General features: G+C 42.9%; 1 protein-coding gene across 1 annotated transcript in view; it reads right to left on the bottom strand.

Moving 5' to 3' along the window:
- The window catches only part of INTS6 (integrator complex subunit 6), a 43,373-nt gene that overhangs the window by 9,385 nt on the left and 10,622 nt on the right, over positions 1-23,366 (bottom strand). The window contains exons 4-9 of the mRNA XM_083169708.1: positions 17,542-17,631; positions 15,942-16,125; positions 12,337-12,462; positions 9,408-9,562; positions 6,572-6,724; positions 6,317-6,449 (exon numbers count right to left, since the gene is read on the bottom strand). Coding sequence (XP_083025834.1) covers positions 6,317-6,449; positions 6,572-6,724; positions 9,408-9,562; positions 12,337-12,462; positions 15,942-16,125; positions 17,542-17,631 — 841 coding nt within the window. The remainder of the gene's footprint in view (positions 1-6,316; positions 6,450-6,571; positions 6,725-9,407; positions 9,563-12,336; positions 12,463-15,941; positions 16,126-17,541; positions 17,632-23,366) is intronic.

Raw genomic sequence — 23,366 nt, forward strand, 5'->3', positions numbered from 1 at the left:
TGTGTCCGTTAGCGCTGTCTATTTGTATATATTTTTTCTCTTTAAGAAGGGTTGAGTATCCCTTCTAGACGGCAGCAGGGACAACTGGTTTCCTGCGCTTAGTTATATAAAATAGTGTTCTTGTTTAAATAATAATTCAGACTGAACAGGAAGATCCATTACTGCTTTGGCAGGCAGCAAAAATCAGTAATTAAGGGGGGTGATCTATCTATTGTAAAAACCAAGATAGACATTTGGGTGCTGAATATCCGTATTTCCAGGCTAAATTAACTTCTGCCTACCAAGATTTCTAACACAAATCTTCATTAGCTTCCAAAGATGATATCGTTACCAGAAAACATTTCAAAATATTCTAGCCCTGAAGGAGTCGCGATACACAGCTCAAAAATAATTCCTTTTACAAACATGGGAATAAATCTAGTAAATTAAGTGTAACTTATCGAAAGGCCGACTCCCCAATATAATAATTAAGGCACTCTCATCTTTACTCCTCCCCGACTAAAAAATCAAATAAAAAAAATAAATAAATTGGAATGTGGTAACTCTACCTCAATGATTGGAATTGCAAGCGAATTCACGTATGAACCCCGTTACCCTTGAAGAGATTCGGTAAGTGATAAAAAAGGACTAAAACTAATTCCAAAGCCCCAGGTCCTGATTGTTTCTCTAATTAATTTTACAAAATTCTCTCACCCAAGATAAATCATACTTTACAATCCCATTCTGTTAGGTACATCACTGCCACACTACTTTCATTCTGCCACCATAAAAGTTGTTCCCAAGTCTTTATAAACTAGTCTTTATTGGAACCCTATGACAGGTTTTAGGTAATAATTATCTCTTCAGTCTTTTATATCCAGTAAGGCAGGGGTGGGGAACCTTTTGAGGTCCTAGGGCCATTTGCACTGAGGCATAATGCCTCGGGGGCCATTTAAAAAAAAATTACAAATTATCCTTCGGCAGCCGTCCCACGCTCCGGCGGCTGCCGCAGGTTACGAGTCGCCAGCCTGTGTGGTCCAGCGGCTGTGCAGGGAGTCCCATACAGGGGAAATCCCGCGAGAGGTCGGTAGCTCTCGTGAGATTTCCCCTGTACTTGACTCGCTATACAGTTGTCGGGCGGGCAGGCCACAAAGACCGGCTCCTGGGGCTGTATACGGCCCGCGGGCCAGAGGTTCCCCACCGCTGCAGTAAGGGATGTCCCTGATCACACCTTCTATTTGCAATGGCACTAGAACCGCTTGCAATAGCCTTACGGAATTTAACCTTTGCTCACTGGAATCATGGTAGGTAAAATTCAATATAAAACTAGCACTTTTTTGCAGATGACATGTTATTTGTATCACACCCCACAAAATCTATTCCAGCTATTATATCACTATTAGACCACTTTGGGCCGTTTGCGGGCTATAGAGTAAACTATTCTAAAATCAGAACTGTTGCCTTTACCAGGCGACTATTCACAATTTCATGTTGACCTATTTTATCAAAATCTATCTACTACACTGAAATATTTAGGAATAAAACTACATAAAATTAGGATTTAAAAGGTTTCTGCTATATTTTCTTCCATTTTCAAACTATTGGCTGGCTGGGCTAATCTTTCTCTGACCTTGTTAGCTAGAACCACAGTAATTAAAAGTAGAATTCAAAGCAAAGCTTTGCCGAAATGATCGTATTGTTTTACAGATGCTGTTTATGCAAGAGTGAAACTACCAAGGTCAAGCAGTTTCCGTTAGATGTATAACGGATTGGTTGTGGAACAGATTGGGCTTCACAACTATAGTTTACATTTTTTCCTAAGTACATCCCAATCTTAGAGAGAAATCTATAAAGGCATGGACCCATTGTAACAAAAAAAAGGACAGACACCCATTTTGTTCGCCACATACAACATTTTGGGGTAACCCTTCCTTTGAACCAGAGTTAAAAAAGCTGCTGTTTCACAACGGAAAAGATGCTGGAGTTAATGCAGTGAGGGATGTTTTTGACCCAGGGGGGCAAGCGGATGTCTGATGCGAGAGATAAATTTAACGCATCAAATAGATTTATTTGGACCTCCAACTTCAACACTTTATACAAACTATGCCGAAATCGATGACATTTTAAAAATGTATTGATGACTTGATAAAGTTGATCATGAGAATTTCCTGTTCGAGTCATTATAGGCTGTCAGTTTACAATACAGTTCTTCGCAGACACAATACACAAAAACTGTGGGACAGGGCGTTTCAACAAGGGGGGCAAGATGTTCCCCCACTCACAGATCACAAAGCCCTCATACCGCACACCTCTTTGGTGTTTAACCCCTTCCTGACACAGCCAGTTTTTGCCTTCCTGACAGAGCCATTTTTTTCAAATCTGACATGTTTCACTTAAGTGGGGATAACTTTTTTTTGCTTTTACTTATCCCAGTGATTTTGAGACTGTTTTCTCGTGACACATTGTACTTCAAGTTAGTGGTAAATTTGGGTCGATACAGTCTGTGTTTTTTTGTGAAAAATACCAAAATGTCGTGAAAAAATGGAAAATTTTGCAATTTGCAAAATGTCACATTTTCTGCTTGAGACAAATAAACATACCACTCAAAATAGTTAATAACTAACAAAGACCATATGTCTACTTTATGTTGCCATCATTATTTCAACCTCCTTTTCATTTTTTTGGACACTAGGAGGCTTCAAATATGAATAGCAAATTCTCAAATTTTCAAGAAAATTTCAAACACTGATTTTTTTAGGGACCAGTTCAGTTCTGATGTGACTGAGGGACTTGTATGTGAGACACCCCCATAAATGATGCCATTTCAAAAACTGCACCCCTCACAGTATTCAAAACAGCATTTTGGAAGTTTGTTAACCCTTTAGGTGTTTCACAGGAATTAAAACAAAGTGTAGGTGAAATTTCAAAATTTCTTTTTTTTTTGCAGAGTTTCAATTTTAATACATTTTTCTAACGAATACAGTAGATTTTACTAGAGAAATGTGACTAAAAATTGATTCCCCCAATTCTTTTGTTTTCATAAATATCCTATATGTGGCCCTAGTGTGCACGTTGACCAAACCACAGGCTTCATAATAGAAGGAGCACCTACTTGATTTTGGAGCCTCCTTTTTATGAGATTTTTTTTTAGGCACCATGTAGGTTTCTAGGCACCATAAGTGCTAAAAGTTAGGAACCTCCCCCACAAGTCACCCCATTTTGCAAACTACACCCTTCAGGGAATTCATTTAGGGGTATAGTGTACATTTCAAACCCCCAGGGGTTTCACCAATTTTGATACAACTGGGCTGTGAAAATGAAAAAATTTAATTTTTCATTTTCACAGCTCAGTTGTATCAAAATTGGTGAAACCCCTGGGGGTTTGAAATGTACACTATACCCCCTGATGAATTCCCTGAAGGGTGTAGTTTGCAAAATGGGGTCACTTGTGGGGGTTCCACTGTATGGGTGCTTCAGGGGTCATTCAACCAGAATCTGTGCTGCAAAATCCAAAAATCACTCCTTCCCTTCTGAGTCCTGCCATGCACCCAACTGGTATTTTTTGGTCACATGTGAGGCATTGCCATACTCAGGAGAAATTGGGGCACAGATTTTGGGGTGCTTTGTCTCCTTCATTCCTTGTGAAAATGAAAAATTTTGAGCCAGATCTGCATTTTTGTGTAAAAAAATGTAATTATTTACACAAAAATGCAGTTCTGGCTCAAAATTTTTCATTTTCGCAAGGAATGAAGGAGACAAAGCACCCCAAAATCTGTGCCCCAATTTCTCCCGAGTACGGCAATGCCTCATATGTGACCCAAAAATACCATTTGGGTGCATGGCAGGACTCAGAAGGGAAGGAGTGATTTTTGGAGGTGGAATGAAAGGTGGGTGCTATGTCGCATTAGCAAGACCCCCGAAGCACCAATACAGTGGAACCCCCCCACATGTGACCCCATTTTGCTCACCAGCTTTGGGAGGGGGGCTGGCGCTGCGGCTGGTGGGGGGTGGGAGGGGTGCTGGCGCTGCGGCAGCCGGGTGGGTGGGAGGGGGGGCTGGCGATCGGTGGTGATCGGTGCTGTACTTAACAGCACCGATCACTGTATATATATATATATATATATATATATATATATATATATATATATATATATATATATATATATATATATATATATATATATATATATATACACACACACACACACATATATCTATCTATCTATCTATCTATCGGTCATATAAATGAATTTCTACCCAAAATCAAATATTTAACTGTGCTGCTGCTGGCGGGGGGGTGGGAGGGGGGCTGGCGCTGCGGCTGCTGGCTGGGTGGGAGGGCTGGAGGGAGGCTGCCGGGAGGGAGGGCGGGCTGCCGGGCGGGTGGGAGGGCGGTTTGCCGCTCGGTGGTGATCGGTGCTGTACTTAACAGCACCGATCTCTGTGTTACCGAGCGGCTTAGCCGCCGGTAACACAGAAAACGCTGCAATTGGCTGTTCACTTTTGAACAGCCAATCGCAGCGATCGCCGACCGGGGGGGGCACCCCTGCCCCCCCTGGGCGGCGAGGGGGGATGTCTGCTGTCAGGGACAGCAGACATCTCCAAACTGTCACCGCGTCTATAGACGCGGTGACAGTTTAAAGCCATGACGTATATATACGTCATGTGTCGGGAAGTCCTTCCCGACCATGACGTATATATACGTCAAATGTCGGGAAGGGGTTAAATAATTACATTCAGCATCCCTGCAGGAAGTACATCTCTCAGTGTCTTAAAGGGCTCAGTGACAGGAGGAGCAGGAAAATGCCCTAAAGCAGGCATGTCCAAACTATGGCCCTCCAGCTGTTGTGAAACTACACATCCCAGCATGCATTGCCATAGTTTTAGCTTTTCCTAATAGCAAAACTGTGGCAAGGCATGATGGGACGTGTAGTTTCACAACAGCTGGAGGGCCATAGTTGCCTGTCTTCCCTCAAACTTTCAGGTATGGGATTTGGGTACTAGGAAACGGAAGATACTCCTATTCTTAAAGTAATAACCACTGCCAAGAAATTTATTTTATTACACTTGATGAAGAGGTCAGATCCTACACTGGTGGAACTAAAAGCATACTTCTCTAGTATATTGAAAGGCAGGCTACTCTTCCTGATATAGAGAAAGGCGTTCAGAGATTGCATTAAACAAACAAAAAAAGAGGGATTATTTCTGGAAACTCTGGGATACACATGATCATATTGCTGAACTATTGGCTTTTGTTACATAATCTGAGTTCCTTGAGATCTAACAACTCACTGTGATGTCATTTAGGGCATAAGACGTTAGACAGTGACTCGTTTGTTAGGTGATGTTACATTATTCGCCACTTGTCTTCCCTCCCTTATGCGTTTCTGTACGGCTTATAAATGTACTCATGGGTCGTTTGTTGATTTCTATTGGATTACTCCTACCGCCTGATACAAAATATGAAAGTTGATGTTCAAATATTGGATTATTGATGTTTGTCCAAGATTGTGGCATCTTGAGAACGTGGACCCTATAAATTTAAACTGTATATGTGTTTCTCTGTATTCAATTGCAATATTCACGGTGACTGCTACGGGAACAAAAATGGATTCTTTGCACTGGCAAATTTCCCCAATGCCTCAAGTTCTCATGACCTACAAGCATTCTTAGAATTTTGAAAGGATTACCATGTGGGCGAGATGTACTAAGCCTTGAAAAGTGATAAAATGGAAAGTGATAACCCACCAACCAATCAGCTCCTACCTGTAATATTTTCAAACACAGCCTGTGACATGGCAGTTAGGAGCTGATTGACTGGTGGTTTATCACTCTCCATTTTATCCCTTGACAAGCTTAGTACAGCTGGCCCCTGGGCCATTGGGGTGCTTTGAGGGCAGTTTATGAACCTCTGGGACAACCAGTTATTTAGGACTCTAAGAAATAATTTCCCATAAGAATGTGAAAAGTTGGTTTTTCAATAGCCTGAAGAGACCAGAAGCACTCCATGTTTTCTGTGGGATATTGGTGTCACTGCTAATACAGACTTTAATTCACAACACTAAGGATCTTGATCAACCCAGTCAGTAACAAGCTGAGCATTTGAGAAAGCTTGTACAGTGCACCTAACTACTGGTTCATGGGAGCATCCGTAGGTATCCATTTACACTGAAATACGCAATAAGCCACACAGGATCTTTGTAACATTTGTATGTAGGTTAATAAACAATGAGCAACTAACTGCACACACATACTAGCTAAAAGGATTCAGTGGCCCGGAACCACGAACTAGTAACACAAAGGTACCCTGAGAAAGGTGGTAGTGCCAGAGACTTACCTAATAAAGGAAGTAGTACTGGGTAATTATAAGGCATCACAAACAGGTTCACACAGTTTAGGGAAGTGCTGGCTTTCAAGTATCCGAAAGGATGGCCAAGTTCACTGTACTTCGCGCTGTTTGACACAAATACCTTCGAACAAAAAACAAATGCATCAGGTGCTCAAATAACCTAGTCCCCAAAGAAACAAAATAGGTATGCAGTTCTGTAATAGGTTTTACACACACTCCCGATAGCCATATACAAGAACTCACCGGCCAGCATGTGTGTGGGGATTTCCTCTCTAGAATATACTGCGTCAGCGGCGATGGCTCCAATTCATACTTGTCAAACGGCAACTTTTCTATAACCATTGGCTCAGAGTTGGTGCAGGAGAACTTTACAACGGGATGAGCAGTCCTGGGGGGCTGGTGAATGAAAAATAACAATGGTCACCAATTAATGTCATCATGCTTTATCAAAAGGATGCATCCAACAATCAAACTGGGCCTCCACCTTCACATATATAAAATAAAGGTAATATACAACCCTTTTGAACGGTTATGCAGAGGATACTTCATGCACAGTACCACAAATACTCTCTCATCAGTTAGAGGTCATATTCATATAAAATAGAAAAGAGTGGATCATAGTGTAACAAAGTTTTTAAAATTGGATTTTACTGTAAAAAAAACCCACACAAAAACTTTGTTACGCTATGATCCACTCTTTTTTCTATTTTATATGAATAGGACATCTAACTGATGAGAGAGTATTTGTGGTACTGTGCATGATGTATCCTCTGCACAGCAGTTCAAAAGGGATGTATATTACCTTTATTTTATATATGTGAAGGTGGAGGCGCAGAAAACGTTTGGCGTTAATTCATTCTTACATTTGCACTTTGTGGGGTAATTTGGGAATACCCCTTTATCACCATATTACGTATTTGCTGACTTCACCTGTGGCGCACTGTGTCAATACCTATTTCTATTGTATAACAATCAAACTGGGTTCTATTAATTTTCAGCATCCTTCGTTCTAGATCTTGCCAACAGACATGTGGTGTCTATATACTAAATCATGGGTCCTCAAACTGCGGCCCTCCAGATGTTGTAAAACTACAAATCCCAGCATGCCTTGCCAGTTTTGCTATAAGGGAGTGTTAAAACTGTGGCAAGGCATGCTGGGATTTGTAGTTTCACAACATCTGGAGGGCCGCAGTTTGAGGACTCATGTACTAAATGGTCTATATGGTTGGATAATATCGCTCACTGCATACACACTGAGCAATTTCTACCCGGCTGAGTGATTTTCACAGGGGTGGACAGCTTTCCATAGCAGTATGCTACAGAAAGCGTTCCACTCAAATGGTAAAAAAGCCAGACGGACAGTGGCATCCGGAAATTATGTGGGATGCATATATACTGGGCAGTTTTTAGCGAAGAGCAGCTCAAATGGCAAAAGTGAGCTGCTTTCAACTCAAAATCGCTGTGTATAGGCCTAAGCCTTGTAGAGATAAAGTGGATGGCATTCAAGTACCAGCCAATCAGCTCCTATCTGTCACAGAAGTCTGTATGAAAAATGGGATGGTTGGCACTTTATCTCTCTCCAAGGCTTAGTACATAAATCCCATGGTCAATACACCTACCAGTGTAAGTTATGTTGGACAATAAAAAACCTGTTTATACAATACAACAGGCAGAAAGCATGCACGAGCTGACCTAGGCAAAATGGATAGTACAAGAAGTAGCAACAAGCATTTATATTGACATAAAAAAAAGCATTAGACTAAAGGACACATTCTACTCTGCACAATGTTGGGTCGTACATAGATGATGTTTATTGTAGCCCTCTAGTGTTCATTTTATTGCTCGCCCATATGGGAGCAAGAGCCAAGTAGTGGCCACAACGTGCAGTCATTATGGGAATTCTCATGACACTAGTATCGCTCCAAAGTAAACGGTTCCAAGTATGACTCCTAATCACAAATCACAAATAATCCCTCACCTCCTTTACTGCAAACAGAAAGTGATCATTACATTCAAACGGGCCTTGAAGTTTTATGTCCACTATAGTGGACGGTCTAGCGATACACCTCTAGCTGTGCAAAGCGGTACATCGTAAGCTTAAGCTGGAAAAAAGGGTTATATATGCAGGGTAGCTGGTGTAATTGAAAATTTCCATCAGTATAATTTAATGAAAGTTCATATTTTGGAGAATAAGATTGTCTAATTATATCTTGACCCCAGTATATTGGCTGATATTTTGTTGTACTCTGTAGTTGCCACTGCTGCATATGATATAGGTTTAGGCAATGACAAGAGCACAACACTATACAGTTGTAGTCTCCTATCCGCCAGAAAGGGCCGGCGCCACCACTAGGCAAATCTGGAGGGCGGTATTTCGCCCCTCCTTGCCGCCCGGGTACCGGTCCTGCGGCGTATATGTACGTAAAAGCTGGCAGCGGCAGGTCGCTGCAGTCAATAAGAAATAACGAGCGCTATCCACCGGGCTATGCAGAAGCGCTTCTGTTTTGGAAACACTGGCCACACGCTGATTGGCTGAGATTCAGCCAATCAGCGTGCGCCGTGCGGCCAGTGTTTCCAAAACAGAAGCGCTTCTGCATAGCCTGGCGGATAGCGCTCGTTATTTATTATTGACTGCAGGGACCCGCCGCCGCCAGCTTTACAGCGCCGCAGGACAGGTACCCGGGCGGCAGACACCGGGGCGCCCCCACCCCGACTTGCCTGGGGAGCTCTGGTGCCATGCACCGGCCCTGCCGCCAACCCATTTATTTCAAGTATGTTAGATTCTCAAAAGAGCCAGAAAGGTATCTACATAACATGAAATAATTAAGAACACGTGTGTTTGGGAAGGGAATTGGGGGGGGGGGATTTGCTCTGATTAGCCCCAACTAGTAATTACTAAGTCCAGTTACCATATTTGAGCTCACAATGAAAATTCTATAGCGTATTTTTAAATCAATTTGGATATACAGTATATACTTCAGATGTTTACACAACTTCTAATTCACTTGCCAACAAAGATACTGAGTGCACTATACAACACTCGTACTGTAATACTGGTGCACATCTCTTCTGTACCTACCAGCATTAGAGAAATCTGATCCGGCCAGAATGATTCTGGTATCGGCCAATGACCTAAAGGGACCCCTGTTTTGGGATTAGGTCTAACATAGATCAATTTCCGACAGCTGTGCCAGGGCTGGGCTCCAGTCGATTTGATGGCATCAATAACTCCATCTAGAAATAAAACAAATTCATTAAACATAAACTAATATCTGAAGTAATGACACCATCAATTTTACTAAATAACGAAGCAGAACAAAGTCAATCTACAGACGGGGCAAGAGTATAGTCCAGTGGTATCCGAACTGGGTGCCATGAGAACAAATAAAATGTGATTGGCAGACACCGGTGCCTGTCAATCATAAGATGTGGACAAATAAAAGTGCAACCATGTCTGTAACCACACAACATGTAAGCGCAATTCACTTAATGTTATACTCTCAATAAGAAACTGCTATCTTGTAATAGAATAGATGGCACTCTAGGCCATGGTTAATTACAACAATATTAATAAGTTTACACCGACATTCCTTAGTGTACAGCATTAACGGGTAATCTAACCATCGTTCTCTTGGAAAAAAAAAAAAATCTATAACTTTTTCCCTATAAGCAAACTAGGCAGGACACCAGAACATCAGATTGCTGCATAATCAGAGAGAAGAACGCAAAACGCTAAGGAAGAGTCTCTCCCCCCCACACATACCGCTGGCAATACCAAGATTTAATACTGTATGGTTGATATTCCAGGCCAGATGGCGTGTCAGGAAATCAACCTGGCAATAACCAATTCTTACAACTATTATTTTAAAATCTCTATCTTAAAGAGGACATTGATTAAAGGTTGGGAGATCCGTTGTTCGTGGTTCTGTAAGTGCTCATCTCCATGGTAACTTAATACAGGTTGAGTATACCTTATCCGAATTATTCCGAAAACAATACATTCCAGAAAGTGAGAAAAATTTTTTTTTTTGCTAAAACCTTACTGGGGACATGATATGTAACTGGCACTACTGGGGACATGATATGTAACTGGCACTACTGGGGACATGATATGTAACTGGCACTACTGGGGACATGATATGTAACTGGCACTACTGGGGACATGATATGTAACTGGCACTACTGGGGACATGATATGTAACTGGCACTACTGGGGACATGATATGTAACTGGCACTACTGGGGACATGATATGTAACTGGCACTACTGGGGACATGATATGCAACTGGCACTACTGGGGACATGATATGTAACTGGCACTACTGGGGACATGATATGTAACTGGCACTATAGGGGACATGATATGTAACTGGCACTATAGGGGACATGATATGTAACTGGCACTATAGGGGACATGATATGTAACTGGCACTATATATGTACAAGAAAATTATTGCATGACATTTAAATTCAGTATCTTGAGATAGGACACAAATTTTGTTTCATGTTTTGAAACCTTGTTTTTTTAACAAATAAAAAATATTTGTGTGTATTTCATGTGTTTGATGTGTTTATACAGCATAAATGCAAGATACTTCAAAATACATCATTGGAATATTAAAATATTCCGAAATACGGAATAATCTGTTATCCAAAATTCTCTTGGTGCCAAGCATTTTGGATACGGGATACTTAACCTGTATTGGCAGTAGAGCACCACTGCAGTAGATTTGCATGCAGTGCTCAGTAACACGATCCAAGTAGAAGCAGTGGGAGTCTGTTCCTTTGGCAATGCATAGTATAGAAGCCACAGCAATATGTAATCCATAGCAGAATCCAAGTACCCCTAGAAACAGGCCTTTTAGTTCTACAGTGCAAGCATCAGCACTAATAGTTATCCTCAAATCCCTTCCTCATAGACATGGCACTAAACTGTATTATAGACAGATCTCCTGTAAGTATCACTTTCTGCAAGGATACAGAAAAGACATCAGTGTAGAACTCATGCCTCTTCCACAGCTCATGGTTATTTTTAACCAAGCTGTACAGGATGGAACCAGGAAGAAAAAGCAAATGAAGAGGGAGGCCCAATATTAATATTTGGCAAAATGTATGAAGACCATGTGACTGCCTAATACTAATGAGCAGCCTAACCCTGTGCTCTCTGCCAATGAGAGCACTCAACGATCTGATAGACATTGCAATAACAAAATCTGGGTCAGATGTATTAAGCCTGGTAAAATGAAAGGGGATAACACCTGCCAATCAGCTGTGTTTGAAAAATGACAGTTAGGAGTTGATTGGATGGTACGTTATATCGCCTTCCACTTTATCAGGCTTTATACAGCTGCACCCCCTGTTCCTTACAAATCAGCATCACAGCTGTGATTGTCCTGGAAAAATTTTTGGGACGCAGGCCAACCTTTCTGTAGGCATCCGGTGGGGTCCGAGGTGTGGTGTGAAAGTGGCAATAGTGGCCTACGGTCATAGAATAGATTGGCATCAATGCAGAAGCTGATGGCCAGCAGTGATATGTGGGAGGGTACTCCGTGGCTGCGTACAGCACAACTATGAGGAAGTGACTGTACACCATGGTGGCTACGCAGAGGCCATTTTCCGGGATGGTTCGCGGGGAACCCCCTGCCAACTGCATTTGCTGTGTGTAGCTCATAGGCTGTGGGAACTGAACTGTGAGGGGTACACACAGAACAGTGTTTGAGAACCCCTGCTCTAGTGTGTGCACTCAATATACAGCTATATTTAGCTATACAGCCAATGACCCGCACGTTCAGCGGTTCCTGGTGACATCACTGAACGATGACATGTACCAATATCATTCAGTGTGTACACTCAAATTGTTCATGGCCTGTATCGTTACTTATATCAGCATCAGCCAGGATCGTCTAAGGATTTAGGTTAAGGAAGAGAGATCTTAATTCTATAGACCGAACTTAGAACGTTGAAAAACCATAAGAAACTGATGACAAAGCCCAAATGAATGCAATTACCTTCAGAGAGAGCAGGATCCCCAACAGATTTTTCAAAGTTAATGACCACCCCACTTTGTACTTTTTGCACCAATGACTCCAGGCACTGATTCAACATTCGCTGTGAGAAAACACAATATGAACGACCTGGCAAACAAGGAAAAGGGACATGTTAAACACTACTGAAATCATATTACATTATCCTACAGAACGGTGCTGGGAGATTCCCAACCTAAGGACTTTAGCACCCGTGTGAGTAATTACACTAAAATGCCACCACTAAAGCTACACGTGGACGACCGTATCACATTATGTAAAATGCCGCATCACAGGAATCCATGGTATAATGGCAGAACCTGATCATCATTTTCTACAAAGAACAGCCAATCTTATGAATATTCTACTGACATACATATGCATTAGGCCACAATATGCGGCATCCTATTTAGTTACTGACATTTTGGCAGCACGGATGGCACCGTGGTTAGCATTGCTGCCTCACAGCACACTTGGATTCAGCTCACACCAAAACACCATTTATGTGTAGTTCTGTCCTCCCACAATCCACATATATACTGGGAGTGGTAGGTTCATTGATTCACAGAAACGAACCCTAGTGTATATCCATGTGGGGATACGGTCATTGGGTCACCAGCAACTACGTTGACAGGGTCATTAGGTCGACATGGGGTTTTTCACTTTTTTGAGCCGACAGGCGGTATTTCATGCCCTACCACCCACTAGGGCTTGGTGGGAGAATAAAATAGTGTGCCAAGCCCTGCAAGGGAACGCGGTGCTATGCCTGTGTCCATGTCGACTGTCGACATTCGGGTAAAAAAAAAAAACTGTGAAAAAACCCATGTGGACCTTTTGACTGTTGACATACTTGTCATGTCCATACCCATTCATGTGTACAAGTGGCAAGGACTGAAGATGTAAGCTCCACTGGGGCAGATTCTGATTATGAAGGTAACAAATATTTGTGGCGCTGTAGAACAGACATGCCAATACAGAATAACTACACACATCTACGGTACACACATTTCTAACAAGCTCTCATTTTATACAGACCCTCAACCAAGCATAAAGTGTTTAATTAGAACCCATTTGACGCAGCTATATTTGATGCATTCTTATTCGATCAATCTGTCTCATCCGTTTTGAACTTTATAAATGTCATTTAAGGATGATTTCTGTGACCATCCCCCTCCCCAACACACAGCATAATTATTTATTTTTGGCAATCAGGAACCTCTCTTCATTACGGTGGGAGTACCTGCACATACCATAGGGGGGGCAGGTGCCCGTGTTCATGCAAAATTTGTGTTTTGGGAAGGGGGGGCAAGGCAGGCAGGATGGTGTGTGGGTGAGCGAGCTTGGGCTTGCTTTAGACCACTGGCTCCCTAAACTCCATCCTTAAGGACCCCACACAGGTCACATTTTCCATATCACCCAGCAGGAGAACGGTGTCATTTTAAAAACCCACATGGGACCTAGAAAACACAATAGTGGTCCATGAGGACAGAGTTTGAGAACCACTGTACAGGTTACATCACAGATCTACCATTCCCAGCACTGCTAGTTTACTACCAAGCAGAAGTACTTCAAATAACCTGCACCAGAATGGACAGCGAAAGCAGAGATGCCTTGGGGGGAAAGAGAGAACATGACAGCGCTACAAGACAATCCCCATCTTCATACAAGGCAATAGCTGGCTGCTCTAGACTTACACCGTGTTCCTGAAAACACTTTGCTAATCCAACCCCATTATAGCCTAACCTGAGAGCACCCTGCATCATTACAGCTCAGTGCAAAGAACAGTTTAAATCCTCCATTACTGCATCTAGTCTTTCTGGTGAATGGGAGAGATACTAATGCATCCAAAGACCCCTTTATACAAGAAGCCGCTGCTGGGCACAGGCGTACCAGCTTACTGCAGAACGCACACATGCCAGAGTATATACTTTTCTTTCCATGTTGCATCGGCAAAAAAGGCAAAGGTCGGCTGATCGTGGCCCTGACATAGAACAAAATGTGAATGTATGGCACAAGGTATAGGGGAGGGGTAGACTTTGTCCGGCCTTTACTGGAGACATCTACAGTCATTCTGTCTACCATATAAAACATTGTCCCACCAAAAAAAAAAAAAAAAATGAACGTTTAATGTAAGTCACAGAATCTATACATAAAGAGCTGTATCTTAAATTCAATCTTGCGGTTAGCATTTCCAGATTGGCCAGAGAGCATATGCAATAAATGACCATGCTGCATGCTATAATGTAACCGCATAGGGAAGTTCTATTTTACAATTTCAGAACATCTCTGTTCAAATTAAAGAACAGACATAAACTCCACGTCCGGTGTTTATTAGGCCAATAGACTTTGCAGGACTTTCACAGAGTCATCAATATCGGGAACCCTATTGGTCACTATTGGGATATACAATCCCTGGTCACAAATGTCTGGCTGGCCAGACAGCAGTGACCCTGTCCTGTTCTTGGCTAGATCGCCGAAGAATCGGCAGGCGGGATTCAATGTCCCGCCTGCCGAACCGGGGGGTGTGGCCGCGAGATACGGCTGTGGTTCATCGAGCTGCGGCCGGGAGCTCGACAATCCATAGATCGGGCCTGACTGCTTCTAAAATCGGTCCCGTTCTGCCGAGATCCCTGTTCAATGCTGTCGGGTAAGAGATTGAATACCCCCATGTGTGGCATACACCTGTGGAACATTGCGGGAAATGGGTTTATGCTGGAAGGAAGTCTACTGTGTGCAAAGGAAAAGGACATCCACCATCAGTACAGGTTCCCCCTAGGATAAGTACAATTTAGTCTATAGGAAGGAATCATGTGGCTGTATTGTAGAGCTGACAAATAGTAATTTGCTGGTTAATTCTCAGTCTGTAATTATGTAGTATATGGGGAATTTGCTGCAGATCCAGAGCATGGTTACAAAGAACACTGCTGCACCTAACAATCTACACAGCAGAAAATTATCTTTGTGATGCTGCAGTGTCAGATCTCATGAAAACTACCCACTATGGATTTGCACAAGAATAATTGCTCAGAGCTTTCAAGTCATTTTGCTTTCATGAAAAACAGAAAGAACGACTTCCATTATTATGTTGAAATAGAAAAGCAAACCGTTTGCTTGCCACCAATCCTCGAGCTGTAAATCAGTATTCCTTAGTTCTCTGTCTGCATTGTACATTCCAAGTTTCATTAAATCTACACAAGTTTATCATCCTTACTCTGTATGATGAAAGTCTCCAGTAGGGTGGCCAATCCCAGCCTCAGATCGGCGGGTTCCTGGTATTTGTCCCTAAATTTGCTGGGATTTGAATCCCGGGACTGGAGTTTCTAATCTCGGTATTAGTTTGCGCATGCACAATTTAATACCATGCAGCATCTGGACACCCACTGCCTGGCTGTTCCCGTACCCGGCTGTGCGGTTCTGCACAGCGTGACATAATCAGAGGTCATGCTTCGCAGCCCGCCAATAGCACTGCTCCCAGCCAGCCCCACCTCATCGCTCCCTGACGCAGTGCCAGTCCATGCCAGTAAATCTGCATGGCAGGTGGTTTGTTGGTTCATTCATTTGCCTTCAGAGACAAACCAAGAGACACTGACCTCCTGTGACGTCACACATCGGCGTGATACAGGACTCATCAAGCTGGACAGAACTCATCAGGTCCTGCTCAACAGACATCGCACCAGGAAGCCGAAGGACTAATGCAAAGAGTCTCTGATCCCAACGAAAAGGTTCCTTTGTCAGCTCACTTCCAGGCAATGGCGTGTTTAAAGGCAAGTGAAGCTAAGGAGAAAGGGGAAAAAAATAGTTTTCACAAACAAGCTCATGCAGCATCATTTGTCATCTCTGCCCTGACAAAATATGGAGTTACTGTGTGGCAGGGGTAGTCAGCGTGTAGATAAATAAGGGATATTTAAAATTAGTTCTCGCACATTGGTGTATTTGTCCGCCAGCTACATTACATCTGCAGTACAAGCTATAGGGAGGTGATCATATATTGGGGTATTTCGTATAGTGCCGAAAGATGAAGGTAAAAAAGGCAAAGTAACAAAATCATCTTTTCCAGTAATCATGGGAAGAGAGTGTTGTCTCAAAGGAAGACAGCCGTAAAAGCCGGAATGCCTGAACAGCCTGCATTGGCAGACATGTACTGTATAAGCCCCTTATTAAAGTCCAGACACACTGAATGTTTTTCATCCGGTTCAGCAGTTTTCCCCAGGGTGGTCGGCTTTCCATAGCGGGACGCCATGGAAAGCCGACCACGTCACTGCTCATCTGCTGGTCATACCAGCAGATGAGTGGCCGGGCCAGCGATGATGGGGAGCGCACATCACTCATCGCTACGTTTCAAGCTGAATGCCACTCAATTGCGTCAACTGAGTGTCTTTCAGCTGAAAGCCGCCTAGTGTGCATGGGCATTTAGTGTGACCTGAACCATGCATGCATACAGGCATATCAATCTACTGTATCCCTTAGTGCAGAGGTTCCCAATCTTTTTCGGATCACGGCACCCTAGAGTATCCAAATTTTTCCGCGGCACCCCTAGGCCCCCCAAAAAATATATAAAATTAAGTAGCTTGTGTTTATATGTGTTCCTTAGGTTCAGTTATGTGGTAAAGGGCAGGATTTGCTTCTGATTATACACATATTTTATGATTGGCAGCCACCAGCACTGGTTTTGTCCATAAAAAATTGACCATAAATAATTTGAATTGGTCCTGGGCGACCAACCCAAGGCACCCCTGCTAGTGTCCCGAGGCACCCCAGGGAGCTACGGCACACAGTTTGGGAACCACTGCCTTAGTGGTTTATTAGCCAGAACATAGATCTGGCCTTTTTTACTTGCCAAATTTTAATTGGATAAAACTAAAGACCATCAGGCAACCAAAACAATAACCCTTATTCTCGGTTTGCAGGATATAGAACCACCACCTTTCACAAGAGACTAATTGGACTATAAGCCTGTGATCAAATGATGCCAAATAGCCATTCTGCGGAGTACTGGGGCATTTAGTTTGGGGCTTTGCACTAGGGACCCTACCATTGAATAAAGCAGGATATATTCATAGGGGCAAGGGATTTAGGATTTGTGCTGCAATGCTCTGCAACCCAGCAGCATAACATGCGCACATTACAGTGGTCTGCTGCAGAACTTTACTACACAGTGACTCCGGCTATAGCACAAACGAAGGTTCTTACTTCCTCCTGCACGCCACTGGTAGCTGTCAGCTTACTCCCATCCGTTATTGCAATAATGATGGCAGGCTCCAAGAAAAATGGATTTCTTCCCTGTGGGAGCAGAGAGAATTAATGAGGTTAGATTAGCATATATATCACTCCACTGGCATTTTATCTTCAGCGTAATAAAAGTTAATAAAAAGTCCTCTGAATATCTGAGGAACTGGTAACAAGGGAACCACTGTAAGCCTCCTTCCACTACTAAGGAAGTCAATTAGCCGACTACAGTTGTAGGTTCTGTCACAGGCCATTCGCTTGTTGCTCTTGCAGTAAGCCATGTTTGCTGACAAGACAACAGTAAGCCTTAACATATATATTTTTGGCCAGCAGTTTGCACTCTAACTCTGGACTTTATTTATTTATTGGTACTCTTTACCTAGAACGGCGCCCATCGAATGCACTAAAAAACGGGTGCGATGCGATGCCTGCAATGGCCGCGATTTCCCATAGGGATCAATGTTAAAAGTGAGATTGGACGCGATTTTAGTGTTCAATGCCCGCGATTTTTCCATAGGAAACAATGTTAAATGGGCCACAGAGCCCAAATAGTCACCCTAAAGTCTGAAATGGCCCCCACAATTGTTAACGCCACCCCACGATCAACGTCAACCCGAAGCGTGGCGAGCGGCGGCGGTACGCGTCCTCCGACCTTTTCATACCCCCACTATCCACGTCGGCGTGGAGTTGAGAATAGAATAGTGTGGCGAGCGCAGCGAGCCACCGAGCCCCGCGAGGGGACGCGGATACCTTCACAGGTAAACGCGTCCCTTCGTGGGCTTCACAGGTATCCGCGTGCGCTCGCCACGCTTCGGGCTCGGTGGCTCACTGCGCTCGCCACACTATTCTATTCTCAACTCCACGCCGACGTGGATAGTGGGGGTATGAAAAGGTCGGAGGACGCGTACCGCCGCCTCTCGCGGGATCGCTGCGCTCGCCACGCTTCGGGTTCACGTTGATTACATTAACATTGTTTCCTATGTAAAAATCGCGGGCATTGAGGCATTTAACACTAAAATCGCGTCCAATCTCACTTTTAACATGGATCCCTATGGGAAAATCGCGGGCAATTTTTTACCCCCGACGCCCGCGATGCCAATCGCGGGCGCCGTTCTAGGTAAAGAGTACCTATTTATTTTTAAGGTGTGTGAATAAGATTTTAATGGCTTTATTTAAAAAAATATATGACTTGACTGATTTACTAACCTGTATAAGTGTTTTGGCATGGTTTAGTCACAAAAGCCATAGCATAGTGAACAGGGCTACTTAAGGATAGGCGTAAGGAGACATCTATATCAAGGAGGGAGAATTCTTAGCATTACTGTCTCACAGTACTGAGGTCAGGAGTAATTCCCAACTAAGGTCTTTTCTGTGCTGAGTATTTAGGTGATCAGGCAGGGACAACCTGTGGCTCTCCAGCTGTAGTGCAACTACAAGTCCCAGCATGCCTTGCCACAGTTTTGCCATTAGGGAATGCGAAAACTGACAATGCATGCTGGGACTTGTAGTTTCAAAACTGCCAAAGTGCCACAGGTTGCCTGTGCCTGCTCTAGACGCTCCATTTTCCTTAAATTACCTAAACATACCAGAAGGGTAACATCTGAACAAATAACTATAAGTGTCGTGTACACGTGGCCAAGTTAGGGAATACTGGTTGTAAGCTCCACTGGTGCAGTGAGTGAAGTGCTGTGTGACAGGTGCGCTATATAAAACATCATAAATCTAATCAGCAATAGTCCCAATATCCTGTAAATGGCTTGTAAAAAGACCACTCCATTGAGCGGCCAGCACACCAACCTGCAGACCATTTTTCCCAAAATACCTTACCATATATAGAAAGAGCTGCCAGTAACATTCACCAACATCAGACAGCATACATTTGCTATTTAGCAGAGTTGGGACAGATGTACTAAGGTTCAGGTCATGATAAAGTGGGGAGAGAAACTACCAACCAGCTCCTGTCATTTTTCAAACGCAGCCTGTAACATGGCTGCTACGATCTGATTGGTAGTTCATCTCTCTACATTATCACTTTCCAAAAGATGCCCATGACCAGCATTAGCTACAGTTGTAAACATGTATGGCTGTAAGGTTCTAAGGAAGAAACCATGCCAAGGAGAAGACGCATTTGTGCCCATAGCAACCAATCCGATTCTAGCTATTCTTTCTCTATTGCGCTCTAGAATATGATAGACCATGTGATTAGTGGGCATCACCACCTAATCCTATAACGACTATAAGAATAGAATTGTGGCTGCCATAGAACGTGATCACAAAAATTACAATATCGCTTGGATTTGCAGTTGCATATGACGACTTCTGTAGTTAAGGTGAACCTGCCCAATGTTGAGTTGGGTCTAAATGGTGCCCTGAAAGGTGTACATTTATCAGCATGTCGCTACAAGAACCACATACCCATCACAGGTCAGTCCTCCATTATTGTATTCATTTTGAACACAAAGTACTTTGCAATGACTGAGTCTACCATGAACCGTGGGTGGATGGCTGACCACCCAAGCCCACTGGTCACTTGGCAATACTGCATGAACAGATAAATAAGCTGACACAATGCATACACAACCGTCATGTCATTGGTGGACCACATAGTATGCAAAACAAGCCAAAAACCTTTGTTACGACCACATTGAAAGGTGTGCTCTGTAATCACAGGACAATGAGAGCAGGTTAAATAGTCCTCACAATGAACAATTAACCATTATTAGGAATAGTGTATACTCCCCATAGCGGTTGCAAATGCTGGACGGACAATAACCATAGCTTGCATTCCTATGAGCCTGTACAGGATCACATACAAAGAACCGCCGCAGTGACCAAAGTTACTTATTTTTAAAGCAATCTTAAAAGTGGGCTTGCAATCTACACACAGGGCCTTATTCTAGTTCACTCTGACAAAATCCTTCTTAGATGGACAAAACCATGTGCACTGCAGGTGGGGAAGATGTTACTTGTGCAGAGAGAATTAGATTTGGGTGGGGTTTTACTTCAAAGTGAGATCTATATTGCAGTGTAAAAATAAAGCAGCCAGTATTTAGCCTGCACAGAAACAAAATAACTCACCCAAATCTAATTTTCTGCATACTTTACATCTGCCCCCCCCCCCCCGCAGTGCACATGGTTTTGTCCATCTAAGAAGGATCTTGTCAGAAAGAGTGAACTAGAATAAGGCCCACAGTGACTGTTAACTGCTAAGAGCACAGCCTGTCACTTCATTAGGAACCAGAACCTAATGAGTGCCAACTCCTTGTGAATATAAGCCAGCATGTGTCTCCGTGATGTCACCGGCTCCTGCAAAGTTAATGATCAATGGTGCAGCTTACAGAAAGGATGCTGCTACCATGTCCTCTGGGGAAGGCAGGGCACAAACATGGGCAGACGCAGTCTAGACTGTGGGCCTAATTCGGACCTGATGGCAGGGCAAATTTGTTCTCAAAATGGGCCAAACCATGTGCACTGCAGGTGGGGCAGATGTAACATGTGCAGAGCATTAGATTTGGGTGAGTTATACGGTTTCTGTGCAGGGTAAATCCTGGCTGCTTTATTCTTATGGTGCGTACATACAGTCCGATTCAGTTTTCAATTGGATTTCTTTTAGATATGGACTATTCCACCGGCTCTGAAGTTTTTTTCTACTTCTTTTCGATTTCCACTCATTTCTATTCGATTTTCCCATTCGCTATTAGATCAATACTGGATTCAGGCAGGAGATGGACATTTACACTACACGGAAGCGCGCATTGGGACTGAATCTGCATCGAATGTAGAAAAACCATTCGATGCCCATTCGATTTTGCTTCTATAAGCAAAATCGAATAGAAAAACTGTGCATATCTCACCGTGTGTATACTCTATTAAACTACAATTTTGATTTCAGTTTGAACACACAATTTTTTTTTCAGTGAGATAGTAACACATTCACAAACTGTTTTGAATGCAATAAATTTAAAACATTGCATAAAATTACTTTCCGGATGTGTGCATAAAGAAGTATATGGAAAAATAAATGCTACAGTATCCACGTGATCAAACGTGGATCTGCGCCAACAAGATCTCATTGGCATGCAAATATTCCAGAATATACAGAGAAATACCATATCCAAAATACTTTTAACCCCGGGCCTCTTGGAAACGGGAGACTCAACCTGTATTAGGTAAACATAAATTTAGTAGCCGATCAAATTCATTGCATGAAGAATCTAATTAGAAGGTAAAATAACCTTTAAATATGCGATAGACAAAGTCTACCAATCAGAAAATGGATGAGGTGTAGGAGGGAAAATAAATCCTTGTACTTAAGATAGTGGTGGAACTTCTTAGATACCATCTCCACAGTTTAGGATGTCGGGAAAGTGGGTATTGGCTGCATTGTGGGGTTGGGCAATATGTTGAAGTTTTTGCCAAGAGTGCTGAGAAGTCTTACACCCGTCCTGGCAAAAGATTTGTAAACCCTTGTTTGAAGCAGGGATCAGAGGTCCCCTAAAGGTACCTCCTAAAATGATCCCAGATGACACAGATCAATACAACTATACAGATTTCAGAGCAGATAACTTCTCAGTGAAGGTCTTATGGCGGTAATTCTGTAAATGGGTAGGGCCTACAAATGTATGTCTAAATAAACCTCCAGTGATTCACAATCCCTGAACAGTGGTCCCTCTGAACAAGGTCATTATCTCCACTATTCACTTTATACTGAACAGGTTAACAAAGTCTTCCTAAATGTACAGATCAACCTGCTTTCTACTCAGGACATCGGCTTTTGCTTTAGTTTTGGGTCTACTTACAGAAAAAGGGTCATGTTTACGTCCTAGCTCTAAAATCTGACCAGATTCCAATTTTTGGAAGTCTTTTCTAAGAATAAAAGGACCTAGTATGAAGGTCCTCATTCCCCAGGGCCAGTGGGTACACACCTCTCCATCTAATGCATAAAGGTTAAGCCCATTTCAGTAGATGTCCATCAGCATAGAACGTAACATTGTACTAGCTCTTCTACAAGGTGAGGGAGGGCACCTGGGTCCTTGCAGATCATTGTTAGTGAAAGTCCAATGAATACAAATCGCAGGACATACCTGGAACACAAACCTTGGTCATACTTTATAAAGGTCGTATAGTTCTATTTGAATAGAAAATCTCAAGAATAAACTGCTGTATGGACATTGTGATTTTTGTTTAGCTGCTTTTAAAGAATGCCACAAGATTGCAAAATCACAGCAGACTGCAAGCAAAGGTTATAGCTGAATAAAATGCTGTTGTCTATAACGAATAGCCTGGAAATATTCCAATGCGATTTCAGTAAAAGAAACAAAAAAAAAAAAAATCATCCCACTTAAAGAGATTATGATTGGATTGATTTATAGATCTATATTTCAGAGGACATTAATAATTCAGTTTCATTGGGAAACATTGGGGGAGAAATTGAGATGGAAAAATAAAATAGTAAAGACATAAGGGGGTATGCAATCTGGGATCACGGCTGTCGATCCCCGCTGACAGCCATGATCCTGGCCCGTTTGCAGTCAGATCGACCACATAACGACAGATGGGATTCAATATCCTGCCTGCCGATGGGCGCAAAGGGGGCGTGGCCGCAAAACGGCCGTGGATTGTCGATCTGTGGCCCGGATAACGACAATCCACGACCGTTATCGGCAGAACAGGCCCGACAGCTTCTGAAGTCGGGCCCATTCTGCCGTGATCCCGCATTAATGCTGTCGGTAATGACAGCACTGAATAGGGAGGCGCCGCTAATTCCCACGTCAGAAATAGCGGCGGCA

Source organism: Crinia signifera, chromosome 2 (genome assembly GCF_055691185.1).
Source record: "Crinia signifera chromosome 2, ASM5569118v1, whole genome shotgun sequence".
In the NCBI taxonomy this organism is placed as follows: Eukaryota; Metazoa; Chordata; class Amphibia; order Anura; family Myobatrachidae; genus Crinia; species Crinia signifera.